The sequence below is a fragment of the Prinia subflava genome, chromosome 8 (assembly GCF_021018805.1).
Source record: "Prinia subflava isolate CZ2003 ecotype Zambia chromosome 8, Cam_Psub_1.2, whole genome shotgun sequence".
Lineage (NCBI taxonomy): Eukaryota > Metazoa > Chordata > Aves > Passeriformes > Cisticolidae > Prinia > Prinia subflava.
This window is the reverse complement of record NC_086254.1, coordinates 26,904,073-26,926,298: the sequence shown is the minus strand read 5'-3', so window position 1 is coordinate 26,926,298 and position 22,226 is coordinate 26,904,073. Positions and strand designations below refer to the sequence as shown.

At 51.1% G+C, this 22,226-nt stretch overlaps 1 protein-coding gene across 3 annotated transcripts in view; it reads left to right on the top strand.

Annotated features, from left to right (window-relative positions):
- The first annotated feature begins 248 nt into the window (after positions 1 to 248).
- LAMA5 (laminin subunit alpha 5) overlaps positions 249 to 22,226 on the top strand; it is an 83,356-nt gene continuing 61,378 nt past the window's right edge. For all 3 annotated transcript variants that reach the window (XM_063404279.1, XM_063404278.1, XM_063404277.1), the window contains exons 1-2: positions 249 to 697; positions 6,443 to 6,595. In XM_063404279.1, the coding sequence (XP_063260349.1) occupies positions 419 to 697; positions 6,443 to 6,595 (432 nt within the window). In that variant the 5' untranslated portion in view covers positions 249 to 418. The remainder of the gene's footprint in view (positions 698 to 6,442; positions 6,596 to 22,226) is intronic.

Genomic DNA, 22,226 nt, shown 5'->3' with positions numbered 1-22,226 from the left:
CGTTTGGTCAAGCCTTCCCCTGTTTTGTTAATTAGTAATTGAGTTTTCCGTGTAGATAACCCGATCTATGGGTTAATGGAGTTTAACGCGCTGAAACACCAGCGAGCCGCCGCGGGCAGCGCAGCCCCGCAGACACAATGGGCACATTGTTCCGGGGGATCCCGTCTCCGTTTATTTGGGAGGGGTCGGCATCTCATCACCCCCCTCGGCCTCCCCTGGCCGCGGCGGGCCCGGGGGGTTCCCGGGGCGGCAAAGGGTTAACCGGGGCGGCGGGGCCGCCCGGCCCCTCCCCGCAGCCGCGGCTGAAGTAGCGCGGCGGCGGCGGAGAGGGGCAGAGCCGAGCGGAGCCGGGGGGAGCGGGCAGAGCCCAGCCCAGCCCCGCCGGTGCCGCAGCGCTGCCCGGCCCCGCCGAGCGAAGATGGCGAGGGCGGCGGAGCGGGGCGCGCTGCTGCTGCTGCCGGTGCTGCTGGCGCTGCCCGCCGCCGCCGCCCGGCCGCCCGCCTCGTTCCCCAGCGATGTGAACGGGCACAGCCTCCACCCGCCCTACTTCAACCTGGCCGAGGGCACCCGCATCTCCGCCACCGCCACCTGCGGCGAGGAGGCGGCGGGCGCCGGCAGCCGGCGCGCCGTGGAGGACCTGTACTGCAAGCTGGTGGGGGGCCCGGTGGCCGGGGGGGACCCCAACCAGACCATCCAGGTACGGCCGGGGAGGCGCGGGAGGGCGCGGAGCCCGCACGGGCACGGGCGGCTGGCGGAGCCTCGCCGGGGGCGCGCTCGGCTGCGAGCCCCCCTTTGTGCGCCCCCGGTGCTCGGGGTGCCGCGGAGGGCAGCGGGGCTGGGCGGGCAGGGCCCCGCTCCCCGCCTTTCCCCAGCATCCCCGGCTGCCCCGGGCACAGCGGGTGCGGCGGTGCCGGGGGCTCCGGGAGCGGTGGTCCCGGGCATCCCCCGGGCATCCCCCGGGCCGGGCCCGCCCGCAGCAGCGGGGCCGGGGCACACACGTGCTCGCTCTCCCTCCCAGCCTGGCCAGGAGCTGCTGGCGTGAAACGCGGCTCGCTGGGTTGTCGGGGCGTTCTTTTTAGAAGTTGTGTGTTCTTTGTGTTTGTAAAATCCCGGGCGAACCAGCGCCTGAATTCCCTTTGGTAGTCAGGGAATGGTTGTGGTAAATGTGATAGCGATTACCGTGATGTGTCCTGAACTGATAATATTTACATTGATGTGCTTTAACTCCGCCGCCGCCCGTGTGTTCGGCGGGGCATGGGGATGAGCAGAGGGGAAAGTTACGAGAGTGGATTTTACAAGCGAATATCAGGTGACTGATCTCAGGGGTCCCATTTTAAGCTGCCCAGAGGGAGCTTGCAGCCAGGAATGCAGACGGTACAAGCTGCAGTGCAGTGTAGCAGCTATGGCTCTCTTCAAGGGAGGAAAGAACAGTTGTAAACGGGCTTGTAAAACATCGGCTTTAGTGGCAGGAGCTCCAGACCCGCTGTCCCCCCCGAGGGCAGCCCAGGCCGGGAGGAGCAGCTCTGGTTTGAAATGCTCTTGCAGCCCGAAGCCAGCCATGCAGCCACCAGCTGCTGCTCGGTGTTTTCTGAGTGCTGCTAGTGAGGATCGTGGTGCCACTCACCTGTTGCAGTGGTGTTCTCCCTGCTGTAACAAGGGCGAGCAAAGGAAAACGGTCACTTCCTCGGACCAAGCCTTTCTCAGCCTTTTTGGTGGGGGTGGCTTTGTCACAAGATGATCTCTGAAGCATTTTTCTCATTCTGGCCACATTCTCCTGAGTTAGTGCTGCACTAGGAATTTTCCAGCTATTGTGTGGTTGTGACATGGAATTTTGCTCTGTGTAGTATAAATGGTTGAAGATGTCACTGGATGGCAAAAACCTGACGTATCCTCCTCTGACTTTTGTCACCTTTTAAAGAGATGTTTCACTTCACTGCAGTGTAAAAGAGAGTAACTCCAAGAAGCTTTGCCTGAAGTCCCAGCAGCAGGAGGCTCACAGGGACCTCGATGTAGTAATTGTGCCTCCAGTGAGGCAAAGGAGTAAGGAAAGGTGAAGAAGTAACTGCTACTCTGTGCACTTGCAAACAAATATGTGAACGATGTGCCAAGCAAAACTGGGAGGATAAGGCTGCTTGGAAAAGCTGGCAAATGTGGGTGTGCATTCATCACTCCACGTGTGTCCATCTGTGCTCTGGCCACCCTGCTAGCTCAGCATGACACACAGCACTAAGGATGCTGCTGACTGAAATAAACCCTTCAGGCTGTACCAGCTCCGGGGGCAGCCCCAGCGTCCCCCTGCTGCTAAACACGGCTCCTGAGCTGTGGAATTCTGCAGCCACCCCCTCCTGTCCCCTGTGCAGCTCTGGCACAGGGGGGCTTTGATCTGAGCACCACTTCCCAGGCCAGCAGGCTTCACTCAGTCTGAAAGCTTTAGAAAATTCCTTTTGTAGTGGCTCCTTTCCATGACCACAGGCAGCACCTAAAAGGGAGGGGAAGCATCAGAGCAGAGGTCAGAGTTCCCAATTCATCCCCTTTAGGGGTCTTGGCACCACCCGGTGACTAAAGCAAGGAGGGAGGTGGGAGGGAAGTGTTCAATTTGAGCAGACTGAAACAACAATAATGAACTCCACATGCATGTCCTCCCTGCCTGCATGTCCCACCAGCCCAGAGTGCCTTCCCTCCTTCATTCACCTGCTCATGTGTGATGTGCCTGTGGCATAAGGAGTTTTCATCAGGAATACTGGAAAAATGCCACTTGAGACCCTCCAAGAGACATCTGTGTGCTGTGGTGGTGAAGGGACACTTGCTTGGTTAAAGACCTAGGGATAAACATTAATACAATAATCTAATAAACAAAGTCAGTCAATTTTCTGTTTTCTGCTGGTTTAATTTGACATTATAGAAGACTTCAGAAAAGGGAATTCACTGACTTTTGAACATGATGGTCTTAAAATGTCAATAATCATTAAGTTTTCTGAAGTAACGCTGCCTTAAAGACACTTGGAGTGGTTTTGGCACAGCTTGTGGGAAGGCTGTAAACCTTTTCAAGGAGTTTCCTTTGCTTTATTCAGGGCTTTTTGGCAGAAGGCTGCATTTCCAACTGTGGGGGGCTTTTCAGTCTGGAAGGATGCGAGGCACAGCAGTGCTGAGGTGTGCTGAAAGGGACTTTCCTTGGAGGTTTGCTTTCCATGTCAAATTCCCTCCTCAGCGTGGGTCAGCTTTAACGATGTCTTGAGGATGAGGCAGAAGAGAGATCATAGATTTCTTTTTTTTGTTTAGGCTTTGCTGGAGGTGCTTGTAACTGTCTTCCAAGACAGACAAGTCTGCAAAAGCACAGCCATGTGCTCCTGTTCCCCGTCCCAGCCGTGTGCCTGGGGGCTGTTCCAAAACCAGCAGGGATGGTGCACTGCTCCTGAGGGTGGGGCAGGGCTGTAGATGATTATTTCAGATTAGGACTGTTGGAGTGAGGCAGGTTACTGGCATTAATTAAAGCAATTACAGACCTCAGAAATTAAGAATGTACAACAGATTTGACTGATTTCAGGCAGTGCTGCTTGTGCCTTCCTCTGAAGCCTGTCTTCCCCCCAGAGCGCTGAATTGCAGCCCTGAGCAATCCTTGCCCAAGCAGTGCGGGCACTGACCAGAACTCTGGCCCTCTCACTCTTCCAGGTGTTGATAACAGAGGAAATCTGAAGCTGTTTCATCCCTGAATGTCCCAGATTTAAGTGACATTCTCTCTGAATATGCTGTTTTCCTGGTGCCTCTTTATCCTTGTCACATCTCTGGTGTGTGGCTCTGTGTGGCAGCAGGAATCTGGTTCAGCCCAGGGCTCTCAGTACTGCAGGTGACAATTGCTGCCGTATCTCTCTGTACATGTCTCCTCTGTGTTTACATCTATGATAGTGTTGGATTTCACTGGTTTAACTGTGGCTGAAAACACAGTTTAGAACAAGTTGTTGTTGCCCACAGAAAAGACACATGGTGAGACAGCACCTGCTGAACTCCGTGTGAGCAGCTGAGCTGCAGGGACAGCCCTGGGAGCAGCTTGCAAGCAGGCACTTGGTCTGAAAGAAAACTTTTTACACCCTTTTTCCTGCCCTTTTTACCTCATCCCCAGCAGCCCCATGCTCCCTGTGGCTTTCTGATAAATCAGGTGAGGGGAGCTGGTGTTGGGTCGTGGCAGGGCCAGATAAACTGGGACAAAGCCACCTGTGTCCCCTGAGAGAGGTGCCAGCAGGGTGCCCAGCTTGTCTTTATGCTCAGGGGAAACTTCAAAGTTCCCAGGGCCCTGAGCAGGATCAGGCCTTGCATGTCTCTGGAAGCTGCCCCTCATTCAAACCTCCTCCTTATCTCTCCCTCTTAGCAGTTTGCTCTGATAGGGGCAGTTTTATGTTCTCTGAGCTGCTCTGCAACTCCTTACATTGCTGAAGTTCTTTCTCTGACCATACCTTTGTAGTGTCCACACCAATACTGCTCTGGCAACCTGCAGTGCCTGCTAAGCCTGCAGTCACAGCTGCTTTTTAATTAAAATCCTCTTGCTGATGTCAGAACCTCCCTGTAGAGAACCTGACACAATGTGCAAGTGCCTGAGTTGCTCTAAAACACAAATAGCTGGAAATGATTCTGCTCAGGTTTAGGTCTGGCTCTAATGAAACAACTAATGAGCAACTGGTGCATCAGAGAGGTTAATCACACTCTGAACAGCAAACCTGGTTCAGCTGCTGACCTGTTCCCAGCCCAGCAAGCTGCCCAGAGAGGGACAACAGCAGCTTTATAAATGTGGAGCAGCTGATCCCAATTTTTACTCCCCTCTTACTCAGCTTGAGTTGACTGTCTCCCATCAATGTGAACTTTGGGTTCAGAATGGTTTTTACATCTGTAGCAAGAATTTAAAGTATGAAAGCACTTTTTTTTTTTTTGTTATTTATCCCTGTTTTGTAACCTTGCCTCACTTCCCTCCCACCCACCTCAGTGTTGTGTGTCGTGCAGCAGAAATTTCCACACAACCTGTTGCACCGGTTCCCATTAAAGGTTTGAGTTGAAGAGTTGGGTCAGTTTTATCTGGTCTGCTCTCCCTCCTGGCTCAAAGCATGTCCAAACCAGCCTTGTGACCTCTCTGTACACTGACTGCTCCCTGCATGAATGTCAGGCTTACCTGGATGGTTTCAGCTTCCCTTTTCTCTGGCCTTGTGCTTGCTCATCTCTATTTTCACATCTCTAGAGGAATTAAGTTAAAACTGTTCGTGTTCACCATAATTTGTGTTGCATAATTGCGTGCAAGTAACAAAGCATGTGGTAGTGGGGAATAATGCTGTGAATTCCGTTTCTTTTGCACTGAGACTCCTCCAGAGCTTGGAGCATCTGGAAAATCAGATGCACTGTGGTGGCTCTGTGTCACCTCAGCCCTTGTAGGGGCAGGATGGGGATTGCCTGTCTTGAGAGCTCGTACCTGGTGTAATATTAACACTGGCTGCAGCTGGGACAGGCAAGGGCAGCATTCCTGCCTGGGGAGAACTGCGCCTTTAAAAGGAAAACTGCGACACAGCTCCCTTCCAGGCTGTTCCCAGCAGCAATTCAAGTGACACAACAGTGGCTCCACGTTACAATTTGCTAGTTTTCAGGGTGCTTTGCAGGTTTCTTTGAGCGGGGGTCAGATTCATTTGTCCATTAATGAGAGACAAAGAATTGCCCCTAACAGCTCAGGTCTTTGTCTGGTCCTGCTCAGGAGGTGCTGTTAAAGTTGCGGGGTTGTTTTCTCTGGCAGCGTGTCCATGGAGCTGACAAAGCCACCCGGGCCTCAAAAGCAAGGCAGAGAGAAGTGATGGCAGTCCCTGGCCAGCTGACAGCTGGGGCTGTCCCTTTCTGGCCTTGCATTGCAGCATCATCAGCAAAAGGGACTTGGCTGCGAGACTAAGCTTGAAATTGTAGCTGAAAGAGCTATATTGTGAGATGAATAGGTGGACAAGAAGCAGATTGCAGGGAGCTGGGCAGAGGAGCTGCCACTCTGAGTCCATAGAAATGGCTGAATGGTTTGGGTCAGGATCCCTGGGCTCGGCAGGGGTGGCTGTGTGTGCTGACCATGGGCTTTGAGCTGCTGCTCTCCATTGCAGTGCAGCTTCTCCCTCACACACCCCTTTCTCTGCTTCTGGTCACCAGTCCTTCGAGCCTGGGATCCTTTGTCAGTGTTCTCTGCACATCTGACATTCAGAAGGGATGCTGCTCTGAGCAGCCCAAATTCTGCACTGGGTGGCTGTGGGGGTTTTGAGCCTTTTCATGCACCTTTTTGCAAACACACTTTAAATTGGTGCAAACAAAACTTTCTGTATCTTGATCTGCATTAGCTGGCTTACACCCTGTACTTTCCAAATTGCTGTGATAGCTGGCTGCTTTGTACCACGTTTTTCTGGCCAGGGTTAAATGTTGTTTTTGTATTTTCTGCCAGGGCCAGTACTGTGACATCTGCTCCTCTGCAGACAGCAACAAGGCCCACCCCATCACCAATGCCATCGACGGGACAGAGCGCTGGTGGCAGAGCCCCCCTCTCTCCCGAGGGCTGGAGTTCAACCAGGTCAACGTCACCCTGGACCTTGGACAGGTAACACAAATCCTTTCTGCATTATGCTGTGGACCGTGTTGGTGAGGAACTGCTTTTGTGCTTCTAAAGTCTTTTAGTGGACCTTGTTGGAAATACGGAAAATCCACGTATTTAATGGCAGGGCAGGGGGCTTTGGTTAAAACAGGGAAGAGAAAATCTCTTGCCTTTCGGTAATATTAACTGTGTTGTGCTCTTTGTTGTTACTATTTAGATGGTCCCTAAAAGGTGAGTCACTTGTGGAAGCTCACCACATTATGCAGGTGCCATTCCCCTTAGAGGGTACCTGCCTCTCAAAGGAGGCCAAATTTGGGGCCTCCTTGGCTGGGGTCTGTGGGATGGGGCAGTTTTGGGGCTGTGGACAGCTCACCTCTCCCCCAGGAAACCTGTTTGTTGTGATTGCTCAGCAGCCTTTTGGGGACTGAGTCACAGCCCCTTTAGGACATTGCTTCATTTTGCTGGGATTTTGAGATTTTTCGGACACCAAAACTTCACAGTGACTTCACAGGTGGATCTTTCACTCTCTCTGCTGGAGTAAAGGCTCATTTGTCACTGCAATTTGCAAGGTGTTGACTCCAGGTTTACATCCACAGATAGCCGGGCTGTATGATGGTGATACCCTCAAACACACACTTCAGTCCCCAGGGTTGGCTCTGATCTGCTCCCTGCCGTGTTGCAGCACTTTTTTGGAGTCTGCCAGACACCTCTCATAAATTTATTCTCTCCATGAGTGCCAGCTGCCTGAAGCTGTGCTGTCCCAGCAGCAGTGAAATGCCTGCTGCTGCCCAGGGCACGAGAGCTGTGTGGGCAGAGCCTCCTGGGGCACACGGGGCACTGAGCCCTCAGCAGCGTAGGTGGCATCTGCTGTGTCTCAAACATCCCAGCTGGCAGGGCTGTGCTGGTGGGAGGATTGCTTTGCAACTCACTCCCCTGTGACCAAGGGCCAGCCTGCAATGTGGCTTTTCCATCGCTCAGGGCTTCTCTAGAGAGGGATTTTCAAAGATCGGCTATTCCTTTTTCCCTTCTCCTCCTCTTTGTCATTCTGTGTGGCAGCTCTGGCTTCAGGCCAGAGCTCCCCCAGCTGCACTGTGTGCCTGCAAGCTGGGCTCACCTGGGGACTTGCAGCCTTCAGAGCTGCTGTGCTGGGAGCCAGAGCCTGGAATAATTTGGGAGGACTTCAGCACTGTTAAAATGGAGCTGCTCTGCCTTGGCCATCTCTCTCCTGAGCTGTTTGCCCTCAGTACCCAGGGAGATGGGATTGCACCGTCATTTCTGCAGGGTTGGTGCCACAGTTTGCATGTGTGGGACTGGTGGCAGATGCTTCACCTGGTGTGGATTTTCTGTGGGCTCACAGACCCTCTGTTTCCCTGTCACTTTTGTAATACATCATAAACCCAGCTGGTCCTAAGAGCAGCACAAGCCTAAAGCTTCAGCTGGTTTTAGTGGCTTCCCCTTCATACATGGCCTTATTGCATGTAATTGCTGTAATAACCTGTTTATGCTCCTGGTGAGAGTCAGTTCTTTGCTTTTAACTCCTTTGGTTTGTTTGGGCAATAGAAACAGATTAAATGGTAGGGAATCGCTAATTTCCTCCTTTTGAAGTTGACTCTGGCTGAAAGGATAGAAGAGAGAGGAATTCTTGGGACCCAGTGTGGTCAGCAGGGCAAGTGGAAGATCAGGCCAGTGCACCTGGCAGCCAGGCTTCCCAAATTCCTGGGATACCAGTGAAAACTGCCCAGGTACCAACACCCTCATAGGCATGTCTGGCAGCAAGGCTTATTTTTGGCTGGCAAACAAGGCCTCTCCTTGCTCTGTGTATAAATCTAGAGAGCTCTTGGACCAATTAAGGTGTAATAAAAGGGAATCACAGCCACTAAAAGCTTTTGTCCCTCTGGAGTGCTGATGGCACTGGAGCACACAGGGGCTGGCACAGGGGGTGGTGGTGTCAGCCCCTTCCTTTGCTGCTGGCTTCCCTGCTGGCTCTGTAATTTCTAGCTCTTTCCAGCCATAAATGCTTAATTACCAGCTGAAATTGGGTTTCTCCAGCGTTTGGCCAGGCTGTGGCAACTGGGAGAGGGTCAATTAATTAAGCATCCTGTTGGTCTTTGCTTTTTGCTGGCTGGGAGCTTGCTCTCCTCACAGGGGTGTTAAAATCCTGTGGGAAGGAGAGAAGGAGGAATATTCACAGCCAGCAAATAAGTTCCAGAAGGGCTTGGGCTGGCCACACAGCTGGTGTGAGGGTATTAAACACTCTCCTCACGTCATAGTGCCAGCAGCAGCCTGATCTTAATGGCTTCATCAGGGCTCCCACCATGGCTTGGGAGGGGCTGTGTTGGGTTATCTGCTGGGGGGTTGGATGGGAATTGCTCCTGCTGGTACCTTGCCTGTTCCTGCCTCCTTGGGGAGGAGTGATTTTTCTTTTCAGAATTGGTGTGGGAGAAGGGCTGCGAGAGGAGGAAAAGTCACTTGAAGGTTTCCATGTCAGACCCAGGTCTGAGCGCCAGAAATATGACAGAGAGCTCCAGGGAGGGAAGTTAAATGGATTTTAGGAGATGCTGGGGAGTATGGAGAGGGAATTTTTTTTTCTTCTTGCCTTTAATCATGACCTTGTGCTTAGTATATTTAGGATAATGGCTGGGCCACTGCATGAATTTGGTGTAAAATCCATCATGGCACTGTATGAAGCATGACTCAAGTTTTGGAGAGTAGAAGAATTGAGGGTGCTGTGTGCTGGGAGGGCTCTGCTGTCACTGGACAATCTGGACTTGTGAAAATCCCAAAAAGTGGCTGTCCTACCTGGCTTGGAGGGCAAAGGTCCATGTTGTGGTGGAGGTTCTTAAGCCTGCCCCTCTCCTGCTCAGCTCCAGGCTCTTCTCTCCTGCCTGGAGCCTCCAGGCCAGCTGGAAATGGGAACATGCCTCTGCTGCAGAGGGACAGGACACCATGACTCACTGCCACCATGGGAATTGTCCCCTGTGATCCTGCTGTGATTAAGTGCCACAGTGGGTGGAGGGGGAGGAAGGGGTGTGATGGAAGATTCTTTTTTTTTTTTTTTTTTTTTTTTTCCCCAAAAAAAGATGTTTGAGTCAGAGCTGACAAGGTTTAAAGAAACATGAATGGCTGGCTCCCTGCCAGAGCCTGACATCTTCCTTGCATGAAGGTGAACCCAGGCCAGCCCTTCCTTGAGATGTTTATGGATAGTTGGTGCTTTATCATAAACTCTGGGGGAGGAATGCTTGCAGTCATGCAAGAGCAGGAGCTTCATGCCAGTGCTTGCTTGAGGTTAATTACTGCAGTGAGAGGGTGGCTGGCCAGCAGCCCCCATCTCCCCCTGCCTTGTCTGCTGGCCCTGGTGACACTAGAGAGCAGCAGGATTTCAGACTGAAGCTCTGCAGAGAGTTTTGATTGATACCCCAAAGGAATTTAGTTGGGCAGTGCCTGACAGGAGCACCGACATCCATTCACTTCTGCTGAGAGAAGAGAAGCCTCCTCCTTTGGAAACCTCCAGAGCTCCTTAAAATGCAGCTCCCTTTGGGCTTAGAAGGAGGAAGGGTTGCATTCATTGGTAATTCACAGAGATGGAAAGGAATTGTGAGCAGGGTCAGTGTGAAGGTGTGTTTTGTAGCCACTGTGGGATGTGTGTCAGCAAGGGAGTAAATTGATAACTTCAGGGGTGCTTTGAGATGTCTCCTGCAGCATTTTGCCCAGCTGGAAAATGCACAGTGTCCATTTCTCCCGGGGCTACAGGCTGTCTTACCTGCCTGATGTGTTTCTCATGGAGCATTTCAAGAATGGCTGAGGATTTAAGACATTTTTTACATGGTTTTTACTTTTCTTAACTTCTCTTACTGCTGAGGAGTAACTATTTAGTAATTACTCCTACTTGGTCTTCACTGTTCTGAGGCACTACTGTGGGAAAGGGGTAGGAGAGCTTAGTGACATTTATTGTGAGCTTTTGCACCTTAAATAAAGGGCTGGGGCGTAAAATCTCTAACAAAGACTTTCTTTCTCCAAATTGTTCTCTGGCTCTTGGAGCAAAAGCAGCATTAAAAATAAAGCACATTAAGTAGGCTGAGCAGAAATCTTTTTTACTTTCAACAGCTGGGCCTGTGGTCTCTCCTCCTGTGTAGAATCTTCTCCAGTTGCCATAAAATCCTTCAAAAGTAGATGTGGATCTTTGTTTATAGGCTTCAGAAATGTGGTTCTCTGATCTGGTCTGTGGCTCACATTTAACTACTGAGTGTGTTCAGTGCTGCTGTCCTTTGCCATGGATGTGGAATGGAAGCAGGGGGTATATTTGTAGTGCTTCTTCTGGAAAAGGCAGAAAAGGTGTGACTGGCAGAGCATGCAGCACTGGGAGCTGGCACCAAGCCCAGGTGGATGGATCTTCTCCCAGTTTATTTCACACTTTATTGTTTAAATTAACTTAGCTGTGAAGTCTCTTCTGTTTTCTTCAAAGCTGTGGTTCTCCTGACCTGGACCAGCAGCTATTGAATAATATTTTTTTTTTTTTTTTTTTTTTTTTTTTTTTTTTTTTTTTTTTTTTTGGTGCTGATAAAGTGAGATTTTTGCTTCCACTTAGCACAGAAGGGTCGAGAAGGGCCATCTGCCAACTCCCACCAGATTCCTGGCTCCAAGGGCTGTGTGGGAGCCGCTCAGGTGAGCGGGAAGGGAGTGGCTCTGGTTGTTAATCAAGTGGGGATCTGTCTCCTCTGGCAGCAAGAGCAGACCCATCCTCTCCTTTTCAAACAGCCTTGCCAAACTGGATGCCAAGCTCCACAATCCAGAGCAGCCAAGGCTGAAATTTCTTTCCTTTTTGTTGCTGTTGCTGTTGGTTGCTGTTAAGGGAAAAGATGTGCAGAATACTGCTGTAGGTAAATCACGGGTGACACATGGATTTTAATTGTATGTTATGTTTATTCAAGCCATGAACCAGTACTGCTTAAAATCAGTCTTCCAGGGCTGCAGTGAGTAGAAAGGATTTCTTGTATCATCTGATTCCCAAAAGTCCTGCCTTGCCTCACGTCTGCCAGGCTGTGAGCACAGGGAAGAGCAGGGGAGCAGGAGGCTCTGGGCAGATCACTCAGCATTGGGGCACTTTTTGTGGCCTCGAGGAGGTTGTTTCTGCCTGTCCTTTGCATCTTGTACAAGTGACCCTTGTGCTTCAACAGCTTAATCTTCCCAGAGGCTGTGCTTGCTCTGCCTAGACCTGAACCAGGTGTTAAAATAAGCCTCAGCCTCTCCCCCCAGAGCAGCTCCAGGTAATGACTGATGAAAGGATAATTGCTGATTCTAAGAAATGCGTGCAAGATTTCCACTCCAGTTTCTCCCTAGGTGTTGTTGCCTATTTATAACGTTGGTGTGATGAGAAACAAAGAGGGTGACAGTGAGATCTCCTGCTGTGGAGCTTCTTATTTCCTCCAGGCTGTCCCTTCCTTCTCAACTCCCTGGGATTCTTCAAAGATTAGGAGAGAGCCTCGGGGTGAGCGTGGGCTGGGGAGAGGTCAGGCTGGAGTAGGGGAGGCTTTAGTTTGTAATGAATAGCTGGAAGGCAAGCCTGGTAATTTCTTGCTGTTCTCCTGGAAAGTGTCTGCTTGGCTGGGCTGGAAAACAAGAGCATGCCTTGACTGGGGTGTGTGTGGGTACACGTGCTGTGGGCTCAGCTCTGTCCTGGCTGTGCCAGCGAGTTCAAACAGCGCGGCACCGCCTGGGTCGGGCCCTGTTTGTGTTGTGTTTTCCTCCCTCAGGGAGATGTTACAGGGAGCTTTTTGGGAAGGACTATACCCAGTGCAGGCAGAGAGGCTCATGGCTCTGACACCAGAGCAGGCTGACATCCCATTGAGTGGTTTAGTGTTTTCTGTGCTTTGGCTTGTCCCACCTGCAGAATGGAAATACGGAATTTTATCTCCATCGTTCTCTGAGCATGGCATGTGTGCAGGACCAGTGTGTGCACCAGAACAGTGACTCCAAAATCTGTTGCAGTCAAGCTCTTGGCTTGGTCCTCTGCAGCCCTTCTCCTCTGTCTGTCACTTTTTCAGCAGGTGAGAGCATCCCTCAGCCCTGTGGGTGCTTGTCTCTCCATGAACTCATGTCCTGCACACACCCCTGAGTGCTGAGGCTGCTGAAGCCGAGGCTGTGAGCCTGGAGTCACTGCCAGTCCTGCTCTTTGTTTGTGTGGGACTGAGAGACAGGCTCATCCTGTGGCACTGCACAGCCAGTTTAGTTCTCAGTGCTGGTGCTGGTCAGGATAAGCCCCTCAAGTGAGCCCTTCCTGGGGCACAGTTCCAGGGGCTGTCCTTGCCCTCCGCAGCTCCAGCTCAGCTATGCCCTGGCTCAGATCCACAGGGCTGGCAGGGAGGATGCTAAACACACTTTTGATCATCTGCCTAGTCAGCTTCTCTGCTCTTTCAAGCCTGTTCTAGCCCTCTGCACCTTTCTTTTGATGCTCTACCAAACCTGGCTCAGCCCTGCATTCATCCCTGCCTTATCCTTTTATTAGAGTCATAAACGTGGGCCTTCAGGCTGTGCCCAGCCTTGATCCTCAGTTGTTTCCTGTTTTCTGGATTCAGTGCTCTTCAAATTCCAGACCTCTCCCCCTGTGTGCAATGCCAAGCAGTGCAATAAATAGTACACTGCTTCCCATTTGATAGAAATAAAAACTGAGATCAGTAGGAAGACACGTGCCAGGTGTGCTGAGGTGGAGGAGTCTTCCTGCATGGTTTAAGGGCAGGCTGCAGATCAGTGGCAATTGATTAGGGAAATGTGGTCTATTCACACAGACCTGGTAATTGAGGTTTTGCTTCTGGAGGCATCCTGGAGGTTAGAGAGGAGATGTGGAACAGGGATGAGTTGTACTGGGAGATCCAGGGAGGAAGAGGACAAAGCCTTGAGAGTGACACATGGATGACTCTGCACAAGGCAAGGACTGAGCTGTGGTTTGGGGCTTCTTTGGTCACCAGAGGCTCTGGCAAGACTGAGGGAATGACATTTTGTTCCCCACAGAAGGACTTGCCAAGCATAACTATAAAAACGCCTTTGTTAACGTGAGGTCACTGCTAATGGAAGGTGGATCTGGATGGTGCCAGCTCGTGTTTGTGCAGTGTAGGAAGCCACGTTGCCTGTTTCCTCCAGGCACCCCAACCTGGCCCCAGGGCCTTGGCACGGCAGCCAGACAGAGGCAGGGAGAGGATGAGCAGGTAACAGGGCCAGCAATTGCTGCTGCACCGAGTTCTGTCAGGAACTGTCAGTCAGAGCTCCTGGAGAAGAGTGTTTGGATGGTGGTTTGACATTCTTGTCCTTCCCTCTGTCAAACAACAAATCATTCATGGGAGATGATGTGGCAGAAAGCACCATGCCTCTTGTTCAGCCACATCCATTCTCTGCCTGGAGAAGCTGGGGTTCAGCCAGCAGGGTTAAACCAGCTGAGCTCCTCTGTTGTATGGTGTACGTGGTTATCTGGAAGTTAGAACAGTTTCCCTTAGAAGAAGTTGCCTTTATCCTAGAAGATTTGCATATCACAGATGGCTTTTTCCATGAGGCTGTGTGTTGTAAACTGTGTCTTTGATGGAGCAGATTTCCTGGCAGAGCTTGTGTTTGTAACTTGCTCTACTTGGTGTGCCCTGCCTGAGAATCACTTTGCATCTTCTGCTTGGCATCCCGAGTTCTTGCCAGTGGTTGTTTGTGTAACCCATGCAGGGACAAGCAAACAGCCAAACTGAGAACTGCCACAATTTATTTTTTAGTTTCTCTTTCCCCTTTCTTTCTCTGCCTGCTTTGATACAGAGCTCTCCCTCACACACACACACTCAGCTGAGCTCTATTTATGGGTTCCTGCAAGTTCCCATCGCTGTGGATTGGAGCATGCCCTGTGCCCAAAATCCAGCTGGCATGCTGCTGTAGGCATCCCTTGGATCTAGTTAAATGTGCATAATGCCAAGCCCTGATGGGAAGAGGAAAAGAATGGCTTTCTGGTATTTGCACATAGTTGCAAACTGTAAACACAGACTCATGACTGCAAACAGAAATCTGTATCGCTGGCTTCATCGTGACTTCACTGTTGTTGTCCTGGCTGTTTGCTAAAGCTGTTCCTTAATCCTATTCCAGGCTTTTGCAAAGTCTGCATCAACCCAAACTTAGTGGGCACAAAGATTTTGGCTGGACTCCAGGAAGGGGTTTGGTTATTTCTTTCTCTACCAGTCGTTGCTTTCTGCCTTGGCACAGGCTTGCTTCAATTTTCTGTAAATGGGGCTCAAAATACAAGGGGGTCTTGGAGGGACTGTGAAGACAAACCCTGTGTTCCTGTGAGCTTTGTAGGTCTGAGAAGTCCACACAAACACTGTAGCTGCAGGTCTGTGCTGGTGTTAGCAGTGCTGTAGGGAATGTTAATCCTGCTGTGACCCCGGTGTGTGCTGCTGTTGGGTCAGCTCACCCGGCTGTGAGTGGCAGTGTCACGGTGGGGAAAGCTGCTGACAAATGCTAACGTGCTGCACGGCTGGGACACGGTTTTTAGAAGAATAAACCTGCTTGCATGTGTTGGGTCTGGCTTTGTAGAAATCTGCTAACAACCAGGCTTTAAAGGAATTACAGAAAGGCAGTGCTGCCTGGAAGCTGGGTGCAGTTTGGTTTGATGCAGGGAGCTAACATAAGATGTAAGAGAGACTTTTCCTGTTGGAGCCGGGTCCTCTTGTTGGAGCCTGCCAGTGATGCAGAGAGGGGCTTTCCAAAACCACTCAACCCTGGAAGTGGTGAACTAAGAAATAAAAGGAAAAACAGGCATTTGCCAGCTCCAAGACCTGGGTTCAGAACCAGGCAGAAATAAGGTGTCAGAGCTTGGGCATCCATATGCCCTTCTGAATCCAACAGAGGCAGGATTTAAGTGTACTCCTTTTGGGTGCTGGAGAGCTTGGGGTTCCTGAGGCTTGTGTGAGTCATTCATCATTGGCATTTGGCCATTTAAAATGAGAAGCCGTTCAGGGCCTTTGGTGGCAAGCTGAGACCTCTCACATCGTGCCAATTTTTAGGTAATTTGTCCTCTTCTATTTCCTTCCCCTCCTCACCCTTCCCATGCGCGCAGGTTTGTGACAGGATATCCACTTCATCCCAGGGAACTGGGGGAAATACTTTCTTGTAGGGTGGCCTGCTGCCAAGGTTGCTTTGTTCTCCTTGTCGCTGAGAGAACAGCCCAAGGAAACCCTTGGAGCTGAAGCTGGCATGCGACTCAGAGTGGATTTCCTGCAGCTCTGGAAGTGAAGTGTATGACATGTGTTTTTTGTTTTTTGGTAGTTTTTTTTTTTTTTTTTTTTTTAATCCCATAAATGCAAGGAAAAAGGACTTGGGTAGGTTACAGACAGGCTGAGTCTGAAATCCTCTCTTTGATAGTAAATTGCTGTGTCACAGACTTGCAAGTTGTGCCTTGTCAAGATTAAAATCGGCCTTGGGGTTTTTTTACTTGAATTGAGAGCTGAGATGCAACAGGCCTGGGGTTTTTACTAGAATTCAGTTTGTGGTGGAGCTGCTGGTTGACCATGCACCATTCAGTGTGTTGTAGCTGGAGGCTCTGCTTAGCAATTCCCAAGTGCTCCATGAAGGCATAAGTCATTTTTGTCACAAATTCAGAGCTGTATTGATAATGGCAGGAAAAGTAGTGAATTGGAGTGTCTGGGACTTAACTCCTTGCTGTGGCCAAAGCAGTGATGTCCAGGGCCCTGGGGTGAGGCAGCTCTTCCTGGCTGTGGTGGGCTGACACCTGGGCTTGTGCTCTAACACCTTGCTCTGCCCACTGTGCCCTGTGGGACACAAGATTTGGCTCCTGTTTGTCACAGCAGGTCAGGTGGCATTACACTGTGTGCACACTGTTTTGGTGAGATGCTGACATCCCTGCCCAGCACCTCCAGAAAACTGGGAATGTCACAGAGATCTCATTCACTGTTGGCCACAGAATGAGCAAAGGCTGTTTCAAGTCGCATCCAAAGCACAAAATCCTATTTGTATCCTATGGAAGGGTATTGAGTGTTTCTTTTCTCAGCCCCTGATTTAGCCAAGGGCTTCCTGAACAAACTTAGCAAATCAGCAAGGCTTTGGCAGTACTGAAAAGGGTCTTACTATAGCTCTTTTATAGTATTTCTTTAATTTTATTTTTAGTACTGCAGAGCCTGGGATGTCTGGATGGAGCAGGTCCCAGATTTGTGCAGTTCCTAGCACGCTCTGGAGAGCCCGTCCCAACAAGCTTCTGACTGATGGAGCTGTGCTTGTAAAACTCTGGGTGTAAAAACCAGCCTGCAAGCTGTCTAAAGCACAGACAAGTATTCTTTTGTCTGGCTTCTCCCTTTTAATCCTAAACTGGCCCAGGAACTCCTCTAAGAATATTTAAATACCCTGTGCAGTGAACCTGTATTGATCTTACTTGCTGCAACTCAAACAACCCCATAGAACATGCAGTTGGGAACATTTGTTTGCTCTGGATGGCAGGAATGTCCTCTTGAAAATGTGCTGTGCTTTGGTAAGAATGAATAGAGGGTTTTTCCACCCCCTCTCCAGGTTTCTGAAGGCCAAAGTCTTGAAACGGCTCGGAAAGGCTGCTGAAGCTGCTGATAAGATAGGCAGCAAATGTGCTTGAGAGCCTAATGTAGGAACAGAAATGTCTGAGCTGTTTGCTTTCCCCTTAACAGTGTGAAAAATTAGTGTGTCTTATTAAGGAGCCTGGGGAATTGTGTGCTCAGAGCAAGGGCTGTGCTGAGCTCCTGCTCCTGGCTTGTGTTACCCCTGGGGCTGGCAGCTGAAACACTTGGTTTGGAACTCATTTGGACCCTGCAGAGCCCCAGTTGTTGCAGTTTTGTTTTTAGCAGGCTCCCTCTGGCTCTGAGCTTGCTGCAGAGGTGGGATTGCCTCTTGATACAGCAAGCCTTGTGTTTGGAGATGTGATTTTTCTGTCCAGTTTATCCTTTATTTGCTTCCTCCACCACCTTGTTCATGTGTCCCATTGCTGAAGGAAGCTCTCCAGCAATTTTGGTCTGTGCACCTTTTAGAAGAGAGTGCTGGGAGCTTCTGGTGAGGCTGGGCTCACATCCCCATCAGCCAGGTCAGGAGGAGGAGGATGCTCTGCACTGTGTATTTTACACCAGTGCTACTTTTTGCCTGAAATGTGTGAGTGTCCACTCTGGGCTGCTCTGACATCCACAGGGCAGACAGCCACTTCCATGAAGGCCAGTTATTTCATCAGGATGTGCTGCTATGGGAATGACAATGTAGCTATTGCTTAAAAACTTGTTTTTTAACCTCTGAAGTCAGACATGCCTGTGCTGTGCCCCCACCCTGGACATGTGCCATCCCCTATGCCCGCCCTTCTTTCACCAGTGGTCTTTATTTCAGTTGTGTGTGATTACTCACCCAGGCCTCTTATCTCCACTAAATCAGAGCTTTCTTAAGCCCTTGTGTTTTCTGTAGCACTCCCCTTATCTCTGTTCCTTCCCAGGGCTGGGCAGTGGGAGCAGGGAACCAGGAGGGGCTCAGCAAGCTGTGAATGCCTGTTTGCCCTGCAGTGATGCTGTGGGGCTTAACAGCAACAGGCAGGGCTGAGAGCACCTGCAGGATAGTTGGGTTTTCTCAGATTGCTGGGCAGCTGGGGCTTCTGCAAGGTGACTTCATTTTTTAGGGTCTGAGGCAGTGGGATTTGTAGTGGGTTAATGCAGTCCAAAATTGCAGTTTCTGGTGTGGTTTGCAGGTAACAGAAGACTGAAAACTGTCTTGCAGGTTGCTGACAGGTGTATCTGTGGTGTTGTCACTCTTCTGTCCCCTTGTCCTTCTTCACAACCATCAGAATAAGGACATTGTGAAATCCTGTGGGAATGTGCCATCCCCAGGGAAGGGCAGCAGCTCCACAGCTCACCCCACCTTTACCCCAGTCTGGAGCAGGGGTGCAGGTTTGGGCCATGACAGCAGGCTGCACCTGCAGGTGCTTTTTTTGGGGACACCTAGGCAAAGTGAGTGCACCTGGATGAGGTATGAATGCCTGCCATGGTGCAAGCAGCTGTGTGGATGTGCATATCCTTGGAATAATGTCTGGACAGCTGTACAGCACTGTCAGTTTTGTGTTTGGAAGGCATCTGACCTTTCTTTTGCTAAGGCTTTCAACAAGTCAATTTACAGTCTGGAAGGGACCACCCTGAGCATGGTTTTGTGGCCGGGGAGAAGCAAGGGAGGAGACAGAATTACTCCCATGGCCTGTGGATTGATTTCATGAACTGTGAGGCTCCCAGGCAGATGCCAGTCTGCCCTGCTGTGATGGTGGCAGAATGTGACCCGTGTCCCTCAGCAGCAGAGGAGTGCAGGCGATCACGTTTCCCCAGGCAGATTGGATTCCTGGGGGCTGTGAGGGTGCTGTACCCTGGGAATGGGGCTGGGGGCATGGCAGGGGAGGCTGTGCCTGTGCCTGCCAGGCACATCCAGTGCAGACACCCACCTCAGCAGCTCTGCAGACCAGTGCCAAACTGGATTGCTTGCAGCTATGCTGTTTGCATGAATGGCTTTGCCTCCCCGCCTTTGAAGATGATGATTCTCTTTTGAAAACAGGAGATCAAGAATGTGTTCTCAAGACGTGTTGAAAGACACTATTTACAAATGTTGATCCTGGAAAATATTCATAAAGCTCCCCTTGGGAGCAGAGCCTTACAGTACAGTGGCCTCCTATGGACTGAATTACAGCTGTCTGTCTGCTCCTGAGCCAGTCCTGCTCAGATTGGCATCCTGCTGACATTTCACTTCTTCCCAATAGCCTCTTACTGCAGACCCCATAGTGTTTATGTCACTGGTACACATGGGGCTGTATTCAGTGCTAAATTACACTCAAAGGGCTCTGCCTCTAGAGGAACTGGGAGTGTTTAGCAAAGAGTAGAAGTTATTTGGCTCCTCTAAAGGTATTTTGGGATATTCACACTAATAAAAGATCAATAAAAGCTTCTTGTTAATCTCCCAGTGCCACAACAATGCTACTGCCATCTCCAAAGCACCAGCCTCGTGTTCCTGGCTCTTGCTCCAAGGAGCAGCACAGATTCCAGATCTCAGCAGATTCCAGATCTCAGCAGCAGTGTGGGGTGACGTGCACTGTCCCTGCCTGAATCAGAGCAAATCCCAGAGCCTGATCTAGATGAACTCCCCGTGCCCGTGGTGCTGATGGTTGCACACATGTCCAGTGAGGACATGCACTGGGTGTTCCAGGCGTGCTGAGTTTGTAATCCCCTGTTTATGCTGTATCCATAACTAGGATGGCAGTTCCGGTCCTTTCCTTTTTTTTCTTGTGTTGAGGGACGGTGAATCACCCCTGCTGATGTTATTCTGTGGGCAGGGAGTGGGGATAAGGATTTGGATTTCTGCAGTGGGGGGACTGATCAGGTACCATGTCCCTACACTACCGGGAAGGAAATGTGAGCTGGCTGGGGTGTTGGCTTTGGAAAGGCTTTGGGGTTTATTTTCCCCACATCCCAGCGTCAGCAGTGAGCCCTGGTGCGGCTCAGCGTTCCTGCCCTGCGTGCCTCAGTGTCCCCCGGGGCTGGGACAGGATGTGAGCGTGTTGGTGGCCTGGTGGCCCTTGGGTCAGGTTGCTTAAAGGGAGAGGGTGACAGGTGCACAGCCAGGGCTCCCTGTGCTCTGCAAATGAAAACTGCCCGGATTTGGAACTGGGTCAGGAGCGTGCCCTGAGACACACTGATGAGAGGCTGAGGAGGCTGGGCTGTGCTGCTTCCTCCCATCCCTGGCTGCTGCCTCAGCCAGGAATTCTCTGTGAGATACGTGAGCAGGTGGGCTGGTGCTGGTGCTGGCTGAGCAGCAGCCCTTACAGCGAGGTGCTTTGCAGCCGGCCTCCCTCTTCTCCATGTGCCAAATCCTTTGTGACCAGCGTGGCTGGAGGTGTGCTGGAAGCATCAATGCTCAGCAAGGTGAAGCTGTTGCAGCTGGGCTGGGCTCCTCTGTCAGCAGCAAGACCTGTTTTGGGCAGTGCTGGGGCAGGTCAGAGCAACGTGGGGTTTACAGGGAGCAGAGTAAAGCTGCTGTGGCTGTCTGAGCCACGGGGGTGGCTGGCTGGAGAGCAGTGACCACACGTGTCCGCAGCGTGCGTTGTCTTAATGTGTTGTTTATTTGATGTGCTGTTTGTTCTGGCACAGCCTGGGCCCATGCTGGGGGGGATAATGCTGGAGAACAGCGGGAGCTAACCCTGCTTCTCAGAGAGAAGCCTTGAATTTGCCAGAAGCATCTTTTCTCCCAGTGGCTGGTATGTGGCAGCCCTCAGGAAGGGAGGGGGGTCTCTTTGCCTGTCCCCAAGGCAGGGGATGTGGCAGGCTTTGTTTTTGGAAATGCCTTTGGTGTTCAGCATACCTGGAACAAACCTGGACGAAGGCTTCAGGCTTCAGTTGCCCCACAGTTACACAGAGTGCATGGGATGGAGCATCTGGAAAGGCTCTGGATTCTGTCTTCCCTCCTCCCTCACATCTTCTGCTGGTCCTTTGAAGGGTGTTGGGTGCTTTCCACAGGCTCTGCTCCACAGCCAGCACACAGGATATGGCCATGGTGGGGACAGTCAGCAGCCTGCCCCAGGGGGCTGCCCTGTGTCCCAGCACATAGCCAGCCATCAATTTCCTGTTATTGGTTACAATAACACAGCGCCTGCTTAAAAACAACCCGCGCTAGCCCTCCCTCTGAAAGAATTCAAACCTGTCATGAAAGTTAGAGGAGAAACATTTTCCCAGACATTTCATCCAAAGCAGAGCATTGCTGTTCTCGTCAGCTGCTCGTGCCTCTGGGAAGAGCACTCAGAGCATCCAGAGCAGGGTTTGCTGAGGTGTGGGGGCAAGGAGCCCTGACCTGGGGAGTGCCCATCCAGCAGGACCCTCTGTAGCCCGAGCAGAGGCAGATTTGGGCAGCCTGGCATCGGCTTTAGGTGGTGATTCATGGCACAGGACTTGCTTAGCAGGTAATGTGTAACCCTGCATCATCATCATCATCATCAGTGATGCCTCCAGACCTCGAGGTGCTCTCAGGGTGTGGAGATTATTGGTGTTAACAGTGCAAGGAGAGGAAGAGGGGTCCTCTCACCCTTTGGAAGGGCTGGTGTGAGGCTCTGGCCAGGGCAAAGCAATGTTTTTCTTGCAGGCATGTGTGCCAGTTGTTATTCCCTGTGGTCATTCTGACACAGGCTGGAGGAGTTGGTCCCAGGGCCAGTTTGGAGCTGAGGGGGTGGAGGGACCTCCCTTGTCATCCCATGGGGATCAGGGACGTGTCAGCATCACCCGGAGTGTATCAGCTGAAGTGATGTGGGGTGGAGATGAAAAAACTCCCTGATATTTCAGTGGCTGATCAAAACCATACTGAAAATCTCTGCCAGCGTGAGTTGCTGCATTTCATGAAATAAAAACAGCCTCTCTTCATCCTCTTGGAGTCGAGCTGACAGGGGCAGACAAAAACCATGTTGTTGATATCGCACTCACAATATGATCTTATCAGCCCCTGCCTGTAAATTGTGACCAAGTCTGATTCTTTCCTTGGATTGATTTAGGAAGATTCCTCTTCCCCAGAAATTAGTTTTCCAGATGCTCACTTTAAAGGGAAAAAAAAAACCAGTTAGGGATTTTCTTTGGCCACCTTTCCA